This window comes from Heliangelus exortis, chromosome 9 (assembly GCF_036169615.1).
Source record: "Heliangelus exortis chromosome 9, bHelExo1.hap1, whole genome shotgun sequence".
Classification (NCBI taxonomy): Eukaryota; Metazoa; Chordata; class Aves; order Apodiformes; family Trochilidae; genus Heliangelus; species Heliangelus exortis.
Genome location: NC_092430.1, coordinates 17,093,045 through 17,109,649, shown reverse-complemented (window position 1 = coordinate 17,109,649; position 16,605 = coordinate 17,093,045). Strand labels below are relative to the sequence as shown.

The window sequence follows — 16,605 nt, the reverse complement described above, 5'->3', positions numbered from 1 at the left end:
TGGGGTCACTCAGGCACTGAGCAGCTCTACTCTCTGCCGGACTGATTCTTGAGCAATAAATCCACTGATCTGGTCTAGAACACTGCTCCTTGCTCAGCCGTTGATGGGAAAGTACCAACCCTGTGTACTGTCCCCCAGTCAGAAAAAGCTCAGGGGCACATGGTGTCTGCTGGCCCCATCCATCACCTCCTTCACCTTGTTGTCTCCAGTGATGGTTCCAGTACATGACTAGGAGCCATGACCACCTGGGGAAACTGATGCATGGGACAGTGCCTTAGGTGGCGACCACTGCTGCAAACCCTCGTATGGCAAATGGAGACAAACACCTCATGTTTTATTGCATCCCTTGATCCTGGCCACATTTGGGTCCCACTGCCAAGACCATCAGTGAGGAGAGCTGGATTCAGAAGTGAGCCGGGCAGCCCAGGTTGAAGTGGGGTTCAGGTGGAGGCTCTCAGCCTCCCACCATGTAGGCAGCCACACAAAGAGCTAGGAGGGTGAGCAGGGGTTGTGGGAAGCACTGTGTGCCAGAGGAGGCCCTGCGGGCTGCCCTGCACCCGGGCTCAGCGGCATAGGGCTCGAGGCAGGCAGCATAGGCCATGGCATGGGCGATGTAGTGCTGCTCCTGCACCCCATGGAAGAGGTGGGCCATGGGGCCCCGGGCCAGCACCACCACATCCTCCCCGCTGTGGGTCTCTGTCTCCAGGGGCACAGCTGCCTGCTGTCTGTAGTCCTTGTCCTCTGTAGAGGGGACAGGAGAAATGGGTCTGGAGGCAGCAGACTGCCCTACCCATCACAGGGATGGGGGCACAGGTCCCATCACCCTGGTGTCAGGGCAATTCCTGAGCCACAGGGTGGCACTGGGACCCCATGGGCTGCTGCCCCCTGCCTCCCTGTGCCCCCCAGCAGACTCCTACCTGCAGCGGGGAGACTGGCAGCTGGGCGGCCCCCATCATGGATGCTGTAGCCAGGACCATTGCCATAGAGGATGCTGGTGTAGGCTCGCTTGTCCTTGGCTTTCTTGGGAGCCAACCCTGGTACAGGGAAAGACATTGTTACCCCCTGTCCCCACCTTGTGGAAGTAAAAGGGAGGGGTGGAAACAGGAATGGTCATCGCCCCTCCAGAAGACCCACCAAAGATGGAGGTGCCACGCAATGTGTTGCCTCCAAAAGTGAAGACATGGGAGTGATCAGCTGTCACCACAGTCAAGGTGTCGGATGGGGAGGTGAGTTCACCTGCCCGTGCCACTGCCCGGTCCAGCATGACAGCCTCCATCAGCGCCTGCTTTGCCCGGCCATTGTGGTGGCCATGGTCAATCCTGCCACCTGCACAGGGAATGAGGCTGTCACTCCCTCCCTGGCCCCCTGGGACATGCACCTTACCCCAGGACCTGCTTCCCACCCCAGTCCCAGCCACACTGCCCTCCTGGGGCTACTCATCTTCCACGAAGAGGAAGAAGCCATTGGGATTCCTGCGCAGGATGCGAATGGCCTTTTCTGTCATCTCCACAATGGAGGGATCCGTGGAGGTATTGCGGTTCAGCTCGTACTTCATGTCCTTGGGTTCAAAAAGTCCTGGGGGAGTTGGGCAGGGGAGTCCACACCAAGCTACTTTGTGCCCTGGACCAGCAACCCCAAATGGCGAGGAGGTGTTGCCAGTGGTAGTCAATGATGTTCTTACCCATGAGGTGGCTCACAGAGTCAGCCTCAACCGCATCCAGGCCTTTCTTGTCCCAGACATAGCGGGCACCCTGCCAGCAAAAACAAAGCCAGTGCCATCCACATGTGCCTCATGCCCAGCATCACATCCCCTCTGCCCTGACACAGTACCTGCTTGGAACTCAGCCATTTGGCTATCAAGTTCAGGCCGTCCTTCCTGGTGCCATTTTGAGCTGAGTCCTCCGGGTACTCAGGGTCTGGGGTCTGCCTAGGGGTCATGTACATCCGCCCACCACCCAGGATCACCTGCCAGGGAGCAGGGAGATGCCACCAGCACTGCCGCATCCCTGCAGCTCAGCAGGCCTTACCAACGTCCCCAGTGTCCCCTCTGTCCCATGCCCACTCCCTGGCTCACATTTATGTCTGTGTTGTGCACCAGCTGGTAGGCAATGTCCTTACAGCCATCCCGCAGTGCCTCCTTGGGCATGTTGGCGTCAGCGTACCAGCTCCGGCTGGCTGAGTGGGCATAGGCTGCACCAGGGGACGCGTGCTGCACCCGTGTGGTTGTCACAATGCCCACCGACTTGCCTGCAGCACAGACACTGGTTTAACATGGAGCCTGTCCACCCTGCCAGGCCTTCTGACAGGGTTGCCCACTGCCCTATACCTGACAGCCTGGCCCGGTGGAGGATGGAGTCCACCTCGTTGCCAAAGGTGGTGCGGCATTTGCCATAGACGGCTGCCCCGCTCAGCCCCAGTGTCTTGGCGTTGGTCTTCACCCCGCACAGGTAGGCAGTGCCCGTGCCAGCGCTGTCGGGCACCTGCCTGTCGATGGTGTAGGTCTGAAAGAAAGTGGGGGCCATTGGGGCTTTGGGCCGGGACAGGGTAGCTGCCCTCCAGTGCTGACCCACTCACCTTGGCCAGGGCCACATGGGGAAAGGTCTCCATTGCCAAGACACTCTCTTCACCCGAGCTGCCGGCCAGCTGCCCCTTGTAGATCCGAGCTGCTGATATGGTGGACAGCCCCATGCCTGTGGGCGGACGTGCTGGGTGGAAATGGGCCAGAACCAGGAGCAGTCCTGCCTTCCCAGGCCACTCTCCAGGGCCAGGCTGGGAGGAGGTGACCTGCACTGGCATCATCCTCTCTCTTGCCAACCATGTCCTTCAGCTGCCCCAAAGCCATGGACCCATGAGGTTTGGCCAGGACCCTGGGGGACTCACCGTCACCCATGAAGAGGATCATGTTTTTGGCCCGTTGTGCTGCCAGCTGCAAGGCCAGGACTGACTCCAACCTCTTCCTGGCCCCTTCATTCCAATAGTCTGGGGTCTTTTCAGCATCTGGAGGCAAGAGCAGAGCTGGGGGCATGTTGCGACATGTGCACCCGAGGGTCCCCGGGGACATCCTCGCCCAGGACCACAGTGGTCAGCTCCAACCAAGGCAAATTCAGCTGCTTTGAGTTCCCTTCCTACGGGGCCAAAAGTCCCTTGGGGAGCAGTTCAGTCTTTGGCAACTGCAGCATTGCCCAGAGCCCATCTGCAGAGGGGAAAACTGAGGCACAGTTTGGCAGGGAGGTTCCTCATGCCTCTTGGCAGAGGGGATGAGGTGCCCCCCCCAGTGAGTGTGCCATGTCCAGGCAAAACCAGCAAGCTGTGTCTACCAAGCCACTTGATCCAAAGCCACTGCAAGAGGGTGGGAGAACAGGAGGGCTGGAAGGGTCTGGGAGAGGGCTGGCTGTGGGGGGGTTGAGACAAACCCATTCAGAGGTTGGGTCTCAAACCACCCTGAGGTGGCCAGGAAGATTTGTCTTTGCTGATATCCCATGGAGAGGTGACAGGGTCCCCAGAGATCCCCAGGAAAGTGGTATCAGCCCCAGCACCCCCCACCAAGGGTTCCCACCCTCCCTGTCCCACATGTCCCCTGTCACCTGAGGCTGCAGCGGAGAGCCGGGCAAGGAGGCAGAGAAGAAAGCAGGTTCCAGGGGAGAGCGGCTGTCCCATGCTGCCCACCCAGGCTCCCTCCCCAAATGCTGCTTTTGTCCAGGGCAGAGGGACAACCCTTTATGGCCCTTCCCTGTCCCGCCGGAGGGCTGAGCCCCACCACAGTTGAGACGATGGGCTGATAACATTCAGGGACTATCTCACAGCCCTGCCCAGGGCCCTCCCAGTGCCCCCAGCACTCCCTGAGGACATCCCTCCCCCTCACCAGTGAGGCAGGACCTCCAGCCCCTCCCTGGGGACCTCCAAACCCTATTTGGGGGTCTCCAGCCCCTGCCTGGGGACCAGGATGCCTCAGGGGCCCCCCAGCTTCTACAGTGGCAGCTGCCTGCGGGACCCCAGGGAGCGGCAGGGAGGGTGCAGGGCAAAGGGCTGTGTCTGCAGACAGGCTGAGCCGGGCTGAGCTGGATTGGCCTTGTTTCCCCTGAGACAAACCCAAGCAGGGGAACACTGTGTTGAGAAGTATGGGGAAGACATCTTGCCTTTGGCGTTTGTGTCCTCAGGCCCTCTCTTTCCAGGGACAGGGTCACATGTGTCCCATCAAGCCCAGGGGCAGCCAGTGCCAGCCCACCTGCACAGTAAGAAAATGGAGAGCCAAGGAGGAACAGGCTTGTCCCACCTGCTCCTACAGCTGAATGCCATGTCCACCTGTGGTTATACCATGCCACCTGGAAGGGTGCTGCCAGGAGGGCAAACTCTATGGACTGTAGATGACTCGGATGGCTTTTACAACTTGCCAGCTCCAGGGTAGCAGTGTTGTACCCAGCCTTAACCCAACCCAGGGCCTGATCCCCAGTCCTGAGCCAAGCAGCCCAGGTTTGCCCCATCTCCTGCCTCCTGCAATGGCAGATTGTCCATGCCGAGGCCACATTTGCCACCACACGTGAGGCAAAGTGAAGCAGGGTCCACTCCCTGCCTAGCAAAATCCTCACAAGACAATTCCTCCACCAGCCACCACTTGAGGCTGCCCGTCCCACAGAGGTGATGAAGCTGTCCTCATGTTGCCATGCTGCCTGGAGACTACAGAGGGGTTGGTCTGTCCATGAAGGGCTGGATGCTTTCTCTCTCAAGTGGCAGGGAGCAGTGAGGACATGGTGCTGCAGGGTACTCAGGGGAGCAGGGTGAGGCTGGAGGCCAGAGTGTGAGGGACTGGAGAGAACATCCAGGGACAGCTGGTGAAGACTCAGACTGAGGGATTAGACACTGGAGATGGAGCCAGGAGCACTCATCCACCCAGTCCCCCACACTCTTCAGCCTAGCACATCCTGGGACTGCTTGGATTTCACAATGCCTGGGAAGTGACAGGCAGGGCAAGGCACTGGGCTGCCTGGGAAATAAGTTATTGCTGGGATCCCTGGCCAGGGGAATGCAGTGGAGACAAAATAAAACCTGCACGAGCTCCTCAAACATCTGCTGACCTGGCTTTTATTACATGATACACAACCCTGCAAGAGACCCTCCTATATGGCCACATCCCATGGCATCCTACCCAGGATGGTGGAGCCAGCTCCCTTCCACTCCCACAGACACACATCCCCACTTGTCCCTCACCACAGGCACCCAAGGTGGCTGGGGACAGACACTGCTGTCTTAAAAAACAAAAAACACCCCCAAAACAACAACCAAAAATAAAGCAGCAAGCTAAAAATATCCAAGAGAAGAAACACTGCCTGGAGCAGGCTCAAACTCAGAGCCCCATTCCCAGCTAGAGTTAAAATCCAAACCTGAACTAAAATGCCATCAGTTTTAAAACTCAAAACCCCAGACTCCTTGTGGGTGCTGGTACGGAGCCTGGGAGCTGAGCAGTCAGCAGTGGGGGAGCACACACCACGCGGGGTGCTCATTTCTCTGAGCTTGGTCTCTTGAGCAGGGCGCTGTACTTGAGTGGGACACCATCTGACGTCAGCACAACCTCCACCAGCGTGAAAATGGTGATCACCTTCAGTGAGGGAGAGAAAGATGGAGAGAAAAGGGTTTTTCAGGTGGCTTGGCATCACACCAGGGTTTGCACAGAGCAGCCCTGTCTGCTTCTGCTGCAGCACACACTGGGAACCAGGGAATAGGGTATGATGGCTTCAATTGCTCGGCTGGGGTCTAGCATGCTCCTGGGGCTGGGACTGGATGCAGCATCTACAAGGGCAACATCAGTGGGCTGCAAAGCCAGCAGGGAACCCAAACTGACCTAAATGAGTTTCTGAAAACATATTCATTTTACTCCAGATTTTTTGGGCCTCAGTCTTGTTCTTTGCACAGCCCTGAAAGGAGCACAGGTGATTTGGGGCCCAACCACCTCTAAAACCTGCCTGTGTCTTTCTTCTCCAGCTGGAGAACACACAACAGCCCTTAACATAACAACCTGGCCAAGCACCAACAGCGAGCTGCCATAAGAAGGGTTTTCTACATAGTGCTGAGCATATTCTCAACATCCTGCAAGGAGGGTGTTACAGTTTTAAGTATGAGGAACTAAAGGAGGGCTTTCAGACCCTGAGAGGGGTGTAACACAGAGGGCTCTATTCCCTTCCATTTCCTGCCCATACTATATAAGGTCCAGAAGCTCTCTCTCACCTGCTCCTTGCTTTGGCACTGTTCCCCTACACTCCTTTACCACCAGGTCACCACATGCTCTTCAGAATCCACATCCACCGGGTGTTGGGAAGAGCTGTGGAGCCCTCTCCTGAGTTGGCCCTGTCACAAGGGCCCTCAGGCACCTATCCCAGCCAGCACGGAGACTGGGTTATATATATATATATTTGTATATATTTGTATTTTTGTTCTTTATCCCTTATGTTATTACCTTTCCCCTGTTCTAGTAAATTTGTTTCCAATTTTTTTAATTTCCAACTTCAAGTCTCTCATCTTTATTCCCCTTTTATCTTCCTTTTGGATGAAGGGGGGCTATAGAGAATAATTCTTTCCTTTGGTTTTCAGTCTGTCCAAACTGCTAAGCAGTGACAGAGGGAATGACTCCTCTATGTTCCCCACAGTGAGAGGAGACCTGGGGAGGGAGTAATATGGATGAGACAGACTGAAGGGAATGAAGACTCCAGAAAATCAATCCCTCCTGCTCAGGAACATGCTGCCGCCTGCTGCCACCTCCCTGGTCTTCTGACTCCATCTCTTTGTGCTATCGCGTGGATTAGAAACATAAAGCATGTTTCTAACCAGCTCTTATCCACAAGGGTCGATTGAAAGGCTGCCTGGGACACTGGGAAGGTGCTGCCTGGGGTCATGGCCAGGCATTTGGGTGCTTCACTCCCTGGAGCCTGTCCCCAAGCCCGACGCTGCAGCAGGGCTTGACAGGGGCATCTGCTCAGGGCTGGCCCACAGGAGGAGCAGGCATGGAGCCACCAGCTGGTGTAACCTTGTCAAACCTTCCCAGCTCATCCAGCGCCAGCCGCTCCAGATTAATCATTCAGAACAGGAAAATCTCATTGAGACTTAAATGCAGCAAAGTGGCCAGCAAGAACCAAAGCACAGGGAAATCCTTTTGCAGGATTAGCTGCCAGTGATTTAGCTACCAGACCCTGCTCACCTCATCTGGCAGGAGCATGGGGCATCCCCCCATATCTGGCAGGTCAAAGGAGAATTATCAGGGCTCTCCCTTGCAATCCTGCCCCATCCCTTTGCTGAACAGCCAAGGAACAGCATGATTTCACATTAAATTCCTCAATTCCTAGATCCACTTCATATTCAAGCCCTAAGTATTTGCCCACTGAAGTTCTGTCCATCTCCTGGAGCTCAGGAAGAGATGGAGGCAACACCTCCCCTCCACAGCAGGACCAGTCAGACAAGAACCCTGAACAGCTCCCAGCAAACAGCTTTCCTTGATGTTCCTGCTGTGTGGCTGGAGTGAGCCAAATGGGGAAGCTGAGGTCAAGCACCAGGGTCAGGCAGGGACCAGGAGGTGCTTGGTGCCACAGGTTGTCTGGGTGACATCATCCGTGGTTAAGCACGGCTCCCAGGGGATCCGGCTTATCCTGGGGATGGGGATTTACACACTCCAGTGATTCACTGGCTCAGAGGACAGCTCAGAGCCTGCTCCCAGGGGAGGGCTCCAGTATTTTCTCAGGAGGTGTGGAAGGTTTGTGGAGGAGTTTCCAGTATTGCCCAGTGTTTGCTTAACTAAAATGGGCCCTGCTCATGCTGGAGCATCATTTTTCATGCGGGTCCCTGCTAGGGTGTGATACACACTCCCGCAGGAAAGGAGCAACAGAGGCCACTTTGGGCCTGTGTCAGCAAGCTGACAAAGCAAAGCTCATCTTCAAAGGGAGGGAGACCTGCAGAACCCCTTGCAGCAGCCAGGGAGCTGGGCTGGCTCTGACCCCCTAGGAAGGAAAGGGCTTCCCAGAACATGCATCACACCAGCTGAGACAGCCAACCTGGCCCTGTATGAGGAGTGCTTTTCATCCAGCCCTAGGTAGGCAAGGAGAGGCTGTGCTGAGCTTGATTGGAAATGGGGTTCAAGCACAGAGCCCCCAGAATGGTGTAGGGAGAGGCGGGGGATTCAGCCCTCCCTTGCCCACCCAGGCAGCAGGCAGGGATCATAGCAGTCAGCACAGCTGTGATTTTATAGCAATGCCAGGCAGAAGTTGGCAAAGCAGCACCACTTAATCAAGCCAGACAAATGCGATTGCTTCCTTTGATTGAGTTACTAAGTTAATACATGACAGAGACACAAGAGAGAGATTTCTAGATGCTGTTAAACCATTTGACACTGCATTTCAGGCAGTCAGACTTTAAGAATTCCTCCTAATTGGGTCTCAACCCTGTCATGGGGCTGGAAACCCAGTGGAAGAGCTGTGACATCGAAGAACAAGGAATGCCAGGATGGGGGGAAGGATCTAGACAGGCGTTGCCTTAGGCCTGAATTTACTTAACATCTTAATTGATAATCTGGAAGAAGGAAGCAAACAGCATGCTAATTCAATTTCTGGAGTAAACTGAATTGTGAGTCAAGACACACAGCAGGCAGGGCAGAGTCTGAAGGCCATGGAAGGGTCAGATGCAGGGGCAGTGATGGGACAGAGCAGGGCTGAATGGCAGAGAAGGTTGAGGTTGGGCTTCCTAGGGAGGGGACACAGAAGAACAGCAGAACCTGATAGCCTGTGAGGAAGTCCTGCCTTCTGGACCTGTCCCTGCAGAACTGTGGGATTTCCCTGTTGCACACAGCCTCCACACCGGTCCCATGATGTTGTGAGCCCATCCCACACTGGGGTGTCTTACCTGGGGCACAGATTCCTGCTCCAGCTTCTCTGGTTCCCACATAAGAGTCAGCTCTGGCTTTCTTCCCACCTTCTGGAAATGGAAGCCCACCAAGGGCAGTGCCTGTGGGCAGGGAATACATTGGAAACAGCCCTGACCACATTTCCCACTCAGCTCTCACCCTCCACCTCACCTGTGGATGGGAATGTTGCTGCTTTCACCCGGCACACTGCCTCTGCAGCTCTTTAACAACCGGGATGCAGCAGCTCCTGAGCCTGAGCCTAGCACGTAAATCAGTGGCTGCTGTGATACACAAACAGCCCATATATCACACTATATGTCCTGTTTAAAGATGCCATTGCCAGCCATATAACCAGGTTATTAAGAGAAGATGCTGTCACTAACTGCAGGTGCTGGCCTACAGTGGAGCTGTCACAGCCCCAGATAGATATCTGAGATTAAAACCAGCCTCTCTTTCTTGCCTGTCTTCAGCTCTGTGTTGATCTCTGTCCCCTGAATCTGTCTTTATTCCCTTTTACCTAGACCAGATCACCCAGAGCACACAGCAGGAAGAAACTGGTCCTCAGAGACTGGGTTGCTCTATGTATTCTCAGCCCCTTGTGCCATGGGATGGAGGTCCCATGGGAAACCCCATGCAGGTTCCCTCCTCTCCAGCTAGCCTTGCTTGGGCACAGCCCTGCCAGCTGTAGGGTTGGCACAGAAGGGCACCGGGACAGCAACTGCCTCCGGTGATGCCTGGATGCTGCAGCCCTCTCTGGTGAGGCAGTGTTGGCACTGTCTCACACTGGTGAGGTACTTACATTGCAGTAGATGCGCTTCTGGACTCCAAACTTCAGTACAAGGACATCAAAGGCCTCGTTCAATACACCCATCACCATGGCTTCTGACTCCAGAGGACCACACTCCTGCAAAGAGACAGGGCTGTCACTACACCAGCAGCCCCCATCCAGCCATCCCCAAGGGGAGCCAGTGTCTCCAGATCCTGTAGCTGTAGGTGATAGTGGTCACTCACCCATTCCCTCACTTTTTGCCTTCCCCTCTGCTTGGTGGCACCTAGGCTGAGCCATCACGGAGACATCCAGAAATGCCTTGGGGGAAGATAGCCTTGACTCTTACCCTCACGAAGATGGAGAAGAAGAGGTCAGCGCTGAGCTCCTGCACCCTCTTGGAAGCCATCTTCCGGTCGTTGCAGTGGTCTGCCTGTTTCTGGATGGCCTCTTTCTCCATCTTGATGGGCGAGCTGGTACCTGACAAGTGGACAAATGACAATGACATGGCCTTGTTCACTCCTGGCTTGGAGCCATCCCATGGCAGCCAGGATGCAGATGCCCAGCTTGCCCCTGTGTCAAGGGTACCAACATGCCAGGGAGCTGCCCCGTGGGATGCAGACTCCAGGCACCCAGGACTGGTGGCAGGCAAGGCAGGAACCCAGGAGTCCTGCCTGTGCTGGGTACAGCCACCCCTTCCCCTGGCAGCACCCATGGCTGCTCCACAAGCATCCAGGCACCCACCAAGCGAGGCGGAGAGGAGACGGTGCACGATGACGTCTGCGTAGCGGCGGATGGGGGAGGTGAAGTGTGTGTAGAAGGGCACGTTCAGGGCGTAGTGGCGAAAGAGGGTCTCGTTTTCCAGGACACCGGTGCAGAAGTAGAGAGCCATCTGAAAAGGATGAGAAGCCAGGGAAAGGGGTGAGGAAGGACCCTGCATGAGAATAAAGGGGTCTCTGCATGTCTGACAGAGCTCCAGCTGCTCATGGTCCTTCACCTGCTGGTTGAAGAAAGTGGAGGGTGCTGCAGGAACTGAGCACAGAGCAAAGGGGGCAGAGGCACTGTGGGGACCTGCTGCCTGCCAGCTAACACTGAATTGCACAAACTTTCAAAGAGTTTTAAGCAGCCTCCTCCTTCTGCTCAGGTCTTCAGGCTCATTTGCCAACCCCTCATCTTCCAGCATGCCCTGTACCCACCATGGATACTCTGTGTCTGGCTGCAGGCTCCACACACCCATCACCCCTGCTTGGAGAGCACCAACTGCTGGGATGAGTGGCTGTCCTGTTCACCACGGAGGAGGAGGAGACAGTCCTGCTGCCGTCCCCACTGCTCCATTCCACAATGACAGCTGGGAAGCTGAGTGGCTGGACCACCCGGCTAAACCAACACCAGGCCCAGCAGCCTCTTCAGCGGGAAACTCTCCCGGCTGAGCCACCCCTGTTATCCCACATGTTACAGCTTTTATTTTTACATCTGTGAAACACCAGCCCTCAGGGCTGGGAAAACAATGGGGGCCGAGCCCAGGCGGGGAGGGGAGGCTGTGTGGGTCAGGGGGGTTGCAGCAGGGTCACGGCACAGTGGCGATTGAATGAACTTGTTTAAAAATAAGAGCAAGTGATTTAAAAAAAACAGGAGTATCCAGCTCTGATTACAGAGCCGTCCTGGGATCCACAGTTTGGGCAGCTGTATCCTTCACTCTCCAGCCCAGCAGCACAGCCAGCTCCTGCTGAGCAGCAACACACTGATCCGGGCAAGTAAATAGAGCAGGTTAAAAAAAGCAGCATCAGTGCTGGCCTTATTATGAGACCCAAGAGCTGGGATAGGAGCTGTGGCGGCTGCCAATTTCCACAACCCAAAATTAAATTGTTTCTGATGGACTCCACAAAGTACAGTCTCCACTCAATTAGCTCAGCTCCCACCAAACAAGGCTCTGAGCGGTCAGGCAGGGAGACATGCTGAGCACTGGAGGTTGCTGCAGCAGAAGATGAGTGCCCTTGTGCAGATAGACAGCATGAAATTACAGGGGGTTTACTGCATCTATGCCAGCTCCCAGGCAGAAGCAGGGAAGGTCCCTTCAACTAGGTAGAGAGCAGAGCATACCCATTTCATGGCACAAGGCTAAATCCTTGCTACAAGAAAGTCACCAGGAAGGGCTCATCCCTTCCCTATGCCCAGCAGTGCAGAACAACCCCTGACAACTTTTGTTAGAAACAATGCTAAAGGTCCTGCGTGAAGGTCCCACACTGCTTGCTGTTGGCTGAGGCACTTCTTCCTGATGGATGGGCTGGTCACCCAGACACTGCTGTGTCCAGAACCAGTTTTGACTCTTGGTTGGCAGCTGATGACCCTCACTGAGGGTGGCATCAGCTTAGGTATCACAACAAAAATACTTCTCTGGGCTGTGGTAGGAGTAACACTGCAGGGAGCAGTCCAGCACCCACCGGATACCTGTCATCACCACCATGACAGTGCTAACCATCAGCCTGACATAAAGCAGAAGTTTTCTTGTTAACAGATTTGACTCACAAGTGTTCTCAAATCTCCAGAGTTTGCTGCAATCCCTGGAGAACTGTGGGGAGCCTGGAAATAAATCAGCCCCAGCCAACCAGGGGAGGCTTTGCTCTCATGGACAGATTGAATCCCCAAGCGACTGAGTCCCTGAAAAATGGTATGTCACTGCTCCTTCATCTGTTACAAGGCTCCTGGCATGGCAATCCAGGCACTTCCCCAGACACACACATTACCAGTTGCTTCCCATCTCCCTCCTCCTCCTAGAGGATGATGCTGTAATCACCAGCATGCAGCAAAGATCTGTTAAACCTGTTGGCAGCTTGTTTTGGCTGATTTAACTGCAACCTTGTCCCTGAAACATCATCTTTATCACTGGGAGCTGAGATGTGCACAGGGATACAGGTGACTCCTCAGTGCCCTGACCAGACAGTCTTGGCACACCACCTGTCAGAGTGATGGCCCAGCCCTGGGCCAGCATGGGCCCCTGCATGGCTGTGCTCAACATCTGCCAACACGCAGATCTGTCCTCACCCCCACGGGAGTCTGTGACACTCAGTGATATGGGCAGGATGGGGCCGATTCTTCCATCTGTTCTTATATTGATGGCAGACAGCAAAAAATCTTCCTCTCAGGGAAAGCTCCTTCCACTCAGTAGCTGTATGCCCTTTCTGAGGGGCACTGAAAAGGCTTTGCATTACACATTCCTTGCATTTAGCAGAAGGAACAATGGTGGGAATCAGAGCTGCTCAGGATTTTGGGGAGCTGTCAGTCCACACTGTAGCAAATGCAGTGAGGGACCAGAGACCACAGAGAACAACACTCATGTCTCTTGCCCTTGCAGTGTCATGATCCTTCCTTACACCCTGGAGGTCACACAGATCCATCATTGCAAGCAGATCCTGGGTCATGAAACCCAAAATTTAAAAAAAATTAAAAATTTCAGAAAGTCAGTGGGTTCCAAAAACCTCATCTCCTCTTTGGTGCCAGGGCAGATCCAAGTTGCCCTCTCCTTGCCCACAGCCAGACTTTCTCCAGGTGATGCTGCTGACAAAGCCCAGGCTTGCACTACAGTCAGCAGGAGCAGAAAGGGATCCCAGGAAACACATGTCACCAGTGTATTCACCTGTTAGCACCTTCCAGTAGAAAAGGAAGACGTGATAGAAGGGTTCAGAACAAGTCAAAGCAGAACACAGTATCTGGGACAATAAATCCACCTTCAGTGGACACTCCCTGCACTTTACAAAGCAACAATCCTGAGCTGGGCACACACATGAGGGGATGATTTACTGATGGCTCCAGTCTCCAATCCCACTTGCAAGCAAGCATTAAGCCACTAAGGACAGCAGGACTTCAGGCAACTGCTAATGAGTAAATGGAGCAAATAAGCTAATTAGAAGAGTGATAGTCAAATGAGTGATGTTGGGAAGATGATTCATTCCTGCAGCGATAAGCAGGCCACAACAGAGAAAACATTTCAGGACTATGCCCCTTCTCCCTGCAGGGTAGGACTGCCCTCAGAAGAGGCTGTGCTATGCCTCTTTGCTGCTGCAAATGTAGAAAGGAAGATGCTGGAGGCACTGAGGGAAGATACCAGCAGCCCTGGAAGCACCATGTTCAGTGTCCATCTACTCTCCATCTATGTGGTAACCAGCTATGGTAATACAGAAGGGGCAAGGGTTGAAGATGGAGCCACAGCAGACAGCAACAGCCAGATGTGTCTGACAGCACAGAGCTGTTCTCACCTTCATGGGCCTGGAGAACATGTTGGTCAGCACTTCTTTCCTGGCTTCGGAATATTTGTCAGGACCAAGTATTTCATTTAAGCTTTTCTGGAGGAGAAAAGAGAGAATATTCAGTGTTGGCAAGCCCTAGTAGTAGGGGGAGGACCCAGACAGACCTTATTGGGGCAAACAGCAGCCCATCAGAGCCAGATTCCTCCTTTCCCTGCAATCTTCTCACAAACCAAGAAGTTCATGTGAGATTGGGTTTTGCTCTGGTTCTAGCAGCCTTGACGGGGTAGGAGACCGCTGGCTCCATCTCCAGACACACAGCATGTCAGGCCCCTTCTCCTGACCTGTGCCTGGCTGCCAACCAGCTTTAGTGAGAGCTTCAGTTCATGGACTAATGGGACTCTGGGGAGACATGGATAAAGGAGGCCACTGCCTGAGGCTAGTAGTGAGGTAGGGTTCAAAGTACAGGAGAGGAGCTGAGTGTGCAGCCCCATGTCTGTTGTCATAGCCTTGCTGCAGCCGGTGCGCAGGGAAAGCAGTCCCAGCCCATGGAGGGGCCATGTGGGAGGCCAGCGGGGATGGGATTAACAGAGGATTATCCACAGTCCAGTTGCAGCGAGTAAAGAAAATCCTGGAACCTGTGCTGTTCAGCTGGAGTTCAGCCCCAGGACACACTCAGCAGAGGATGGGTCAGATACCTCCCGTGCTGGCTGCATCCGACCTTTCCCAGCACTGCTCTTCAGTCCTTCCCAGTCCCCACTCTGCACCCAGCCCTCCCTGAGACCAGCAGCCCAGACAGAAACACCCCCTTGCAGAGCTACTTTTCCAACAGTACAGAGAGCAAATGCCCTGTCCAGGACTTGCTAAGAAGGCAGAGAAAGGAAATGTGGGTGTCCCAGCGACTGCCCCTGCATTGAGATATCCTTTCCACTGCAGAGAGGGCAGCACCTGCAAGGTCACCCTCAACTTTCTCTAAGCTCTGTGTACAACACTGGCTGACCAGGACAGGCTGGGCCACCCTTGCCAAATGATGGTGGGGTAAAGAAAGAGTGAGGGAGGTGTTTTGTTTTGTTTGCCACAGGACATTTGTCAGGTCCGTTTGGGCAGAAGGGGACAAGAAATAAACCACATTCTGCTTCTGCAAAGACATCATCACATAGCTGCCCATCCTTTGCCCCCATGGCCCCTCTCCCTGCCAGGCCCTCATACTCACATGCAGGGTTCCCGCGCTGCTGAAGTCGATGTCGAGGCCAACTTGGTTGCAAAACTCCATCAGGTCTTTCAGCAGCTTGGTTTGGGGTGGAGGGTGGCGGCGGAGCAGGGCCTGCTTGGGGAAGGAGCGGTAGATCTGATGGGCCACAGCCATGTTTGCGAGCAGCATGAACTCTTCCACCAGCCTGCAAAATGAGGAAAACAACCCCAGGCCCCAGTTAGAAAGGGGAGTCCCCTGGGAAGCCAAGCTAGTCCATAGTGAAGGGAATTAATATGACACAGGGGGACAGGGGAGCAGCTTGTAGTTGCTGCTATAAGTAAAGATTAGATGTGAGACTGCAGCAAATCCCCCCCTAAATTCTCACTTTCTAGCAGAGGTTTCTCCAGGGACTCAGAAAAAGCCATCCTGCTGGCGCAGACAAGCAGAAGTCAGTGATAAATTGACAGTTTAAATTAGGATAAAATAATCTCCCTTTAGGTCATTTTATCTCCTGAAATGCTCAAAAAACAAAACAAACGCTGTGCAAGAGATAGCACAGAAAACAAACACACGTCCCTGTCTTCCAGGGCCAGAGAAAACAGTATCTCACTTGCTCCCCCATCCCAAGCTCGACATGTGTGGTCAAGCTCAGCCACCAAGCCCCTGCCTTAGCTTCGAGCTCCCACCCAGAGCAAGATGTAGCATGGCCCCCAGGCAGGGCAAGCCACCAGCACAGCTCGCTGCAGGGCTGCCTCCAGCATCCAGGTGATCCCAGAACTCCAAGGGTTCCTCCCTTTGACCTGCAGACTTCTGGGGGTACCCCAGTTTTGATATCCCCATCTTCCACTGTTGAATGTGCAGACATTGAATGGAAACCTTCAGGGCTACACGCTGCAAAGAAAAGCAATCATGGCACTAGAAATCATCTTTGGAGCATTTATGAGCTGTGCTACCAGCTGCAGGGCTGTGCCTCAGGAGACTTGTTTAACTGGCCTTAGATAAGCAGAGAGATGTGCTTAACTGGGCTTCCTGCTATTTGCTGCATGTATTCCCAGGGCTCTTAACTGGTGCTAATTGCCAAAAAAGATAATGGATTTACAGAAAGAACCTCATCCTCCCAGCAATTCCTGAGTGAGCTGTCACTGATTATGCCGGCTCAGCCTCGTTGCTCCTGCAGGCAAAGCAGGGATTTTGCAGGGCTGGCTCGGGGACCCAGGCTGGAGCTGGTGGTCCTGCAAGTCCCAGCCCTTTGCATCGCTGGGGGACTGCCCAGCGGAGATGTACAGGGTGCTGTGCTCCTGGGGTTATTACTACAGCAGCTATGTGTTCCCAGCCTGGGGTTACTTGCCAGGAACTTGAAAGAGAAAAGAAACAAAGACAAGCTCAGAGGAGGAATAAGCACCTGACATTGATAATCAGCAGTGGAAATGCTTATCTTTAAAGGAAAGGAGCTCCTTTAAGAGCCTTGTGGTCTCTCCCAGAACATCTTTTGCCGGAGGCCAATACTTCAGAACAATGAGTGCAGGAG

The 16,605-nt window shown here is 54.3% G+C and overlaps 2 protein-coding genes across 5 annotated transcripts in view; both read right to left on the bottom strand.

Annotated features, from left to right (window-relative positions):
- Positions 1-313: 313 nt before the first annotated feature.
- Positions 314-4,916, bottom strand: LOC139799909 (intestinal-type alkaline phosphatase-like). Of its 2 annotated transcripts, XM_071752445.1 has the most exons (11): positions 3,585-4,916; positions 2,881-2,997; positions 2,575-2,690; positions 2,327-2,501; positions 2,075-2,247; positions 1,831-1,965; positions 1,682-1,751; positions 1,443-1,575; positions 1,135-1,328; positions 918-1,034; positions 314-741 (listed from the first exon to the last, which is right to left on the bottom strand). In XM_071752445.1, the coding sequence occupies exons 1-11, from the start codon at positions 3,655-3,657 to the stop codon at positions 455-457; spliced, it is 1,590 nt and encodes a 529-aa protein (XP_071608546.1). In that variant the 5' UTR covers positions 3,658-4,916; the 3' UTR covers positions 314-454. The 2 variants fall into 2 exon arrangements, with proteins under 2 accessions (XP_071608546.1, XP_071608547.1); XM_071752446.1 differs by lacking the exon at positions 3,585-4,916 and having other exon boundaries at positions 2,327-2,484; positions 2,881-3,530.
- A 147-nt stretch (positions 4,917-5,063) lies between these two features.
- The window catches only part of DIS3L2 (DIS3 like 3'-5' exoribonuclease 2), a 177,450-nt gene continuing 165,908 nt past the window's right edge, over positions 5,064-16,605 (bottom strand). For all 3 annotated transcript variants that reach the window (XM_071752443.1, XM_071752444.1, XM_071752441.1), the window contains 7 exons: positions 15,099-15,282; positions 13,898-13,984; positions 10,389-10,536; positions 9,994-10,124; positions 9,678-9,782; positions 8,878-8,979; positions 5,064-5,593 (listed from right to left, as the gene is read on the bottom strand). In XM_071752443.1, coding sequence (XP_071608544.1) covers positions 5,495-5,593; positions 8,878-8,979; positions 9,678-9,782; positions 9,994-10,124; positions 10,389-10,536; positions 13,898-13,984; positions 15,099-15,282 — 856 coding nt within the window. In that variant the 3' untranslated portion in view covers positions 5,064-5,494. The remainder of the gene's footprint in view (positions 5,594-8,877; positions 8,980-9,677; positions 9,783-9,993; positions 10,125-10,388; positions 10,537-13,897; positions 13,985-15,098; positions 15,283-16,605) is intronic.

What these genes read in the sequence shown, in the direction of transcription:
- LOC139799909 (XM_071752445.1), bottom strand. Translation starts at nt 3,657, where the DNA reads ATGGGACAGCCGCTCTCCCCTGGAACCTGCTTTCTTCTCTGCCTCCTT. An exon ending in CCCATGTGGCCCTGGCCAAG is followed by an intron (nt 2,502 to 2,574) that starts GTGAGTGGGTCA and finishes ACTTTCTTTCAG; the next exon opens with ACCTACACCATCGACAGGCA. An exon ending in GGCTTCTTCCTCTTCGTGGA is followed by an intron (nt 1,329 to 1,442) that starts AGATGAGTAGCC and finishes CATTCCCTGTGC; the next exon opens with AGGTGGCAGGATTGACCATG.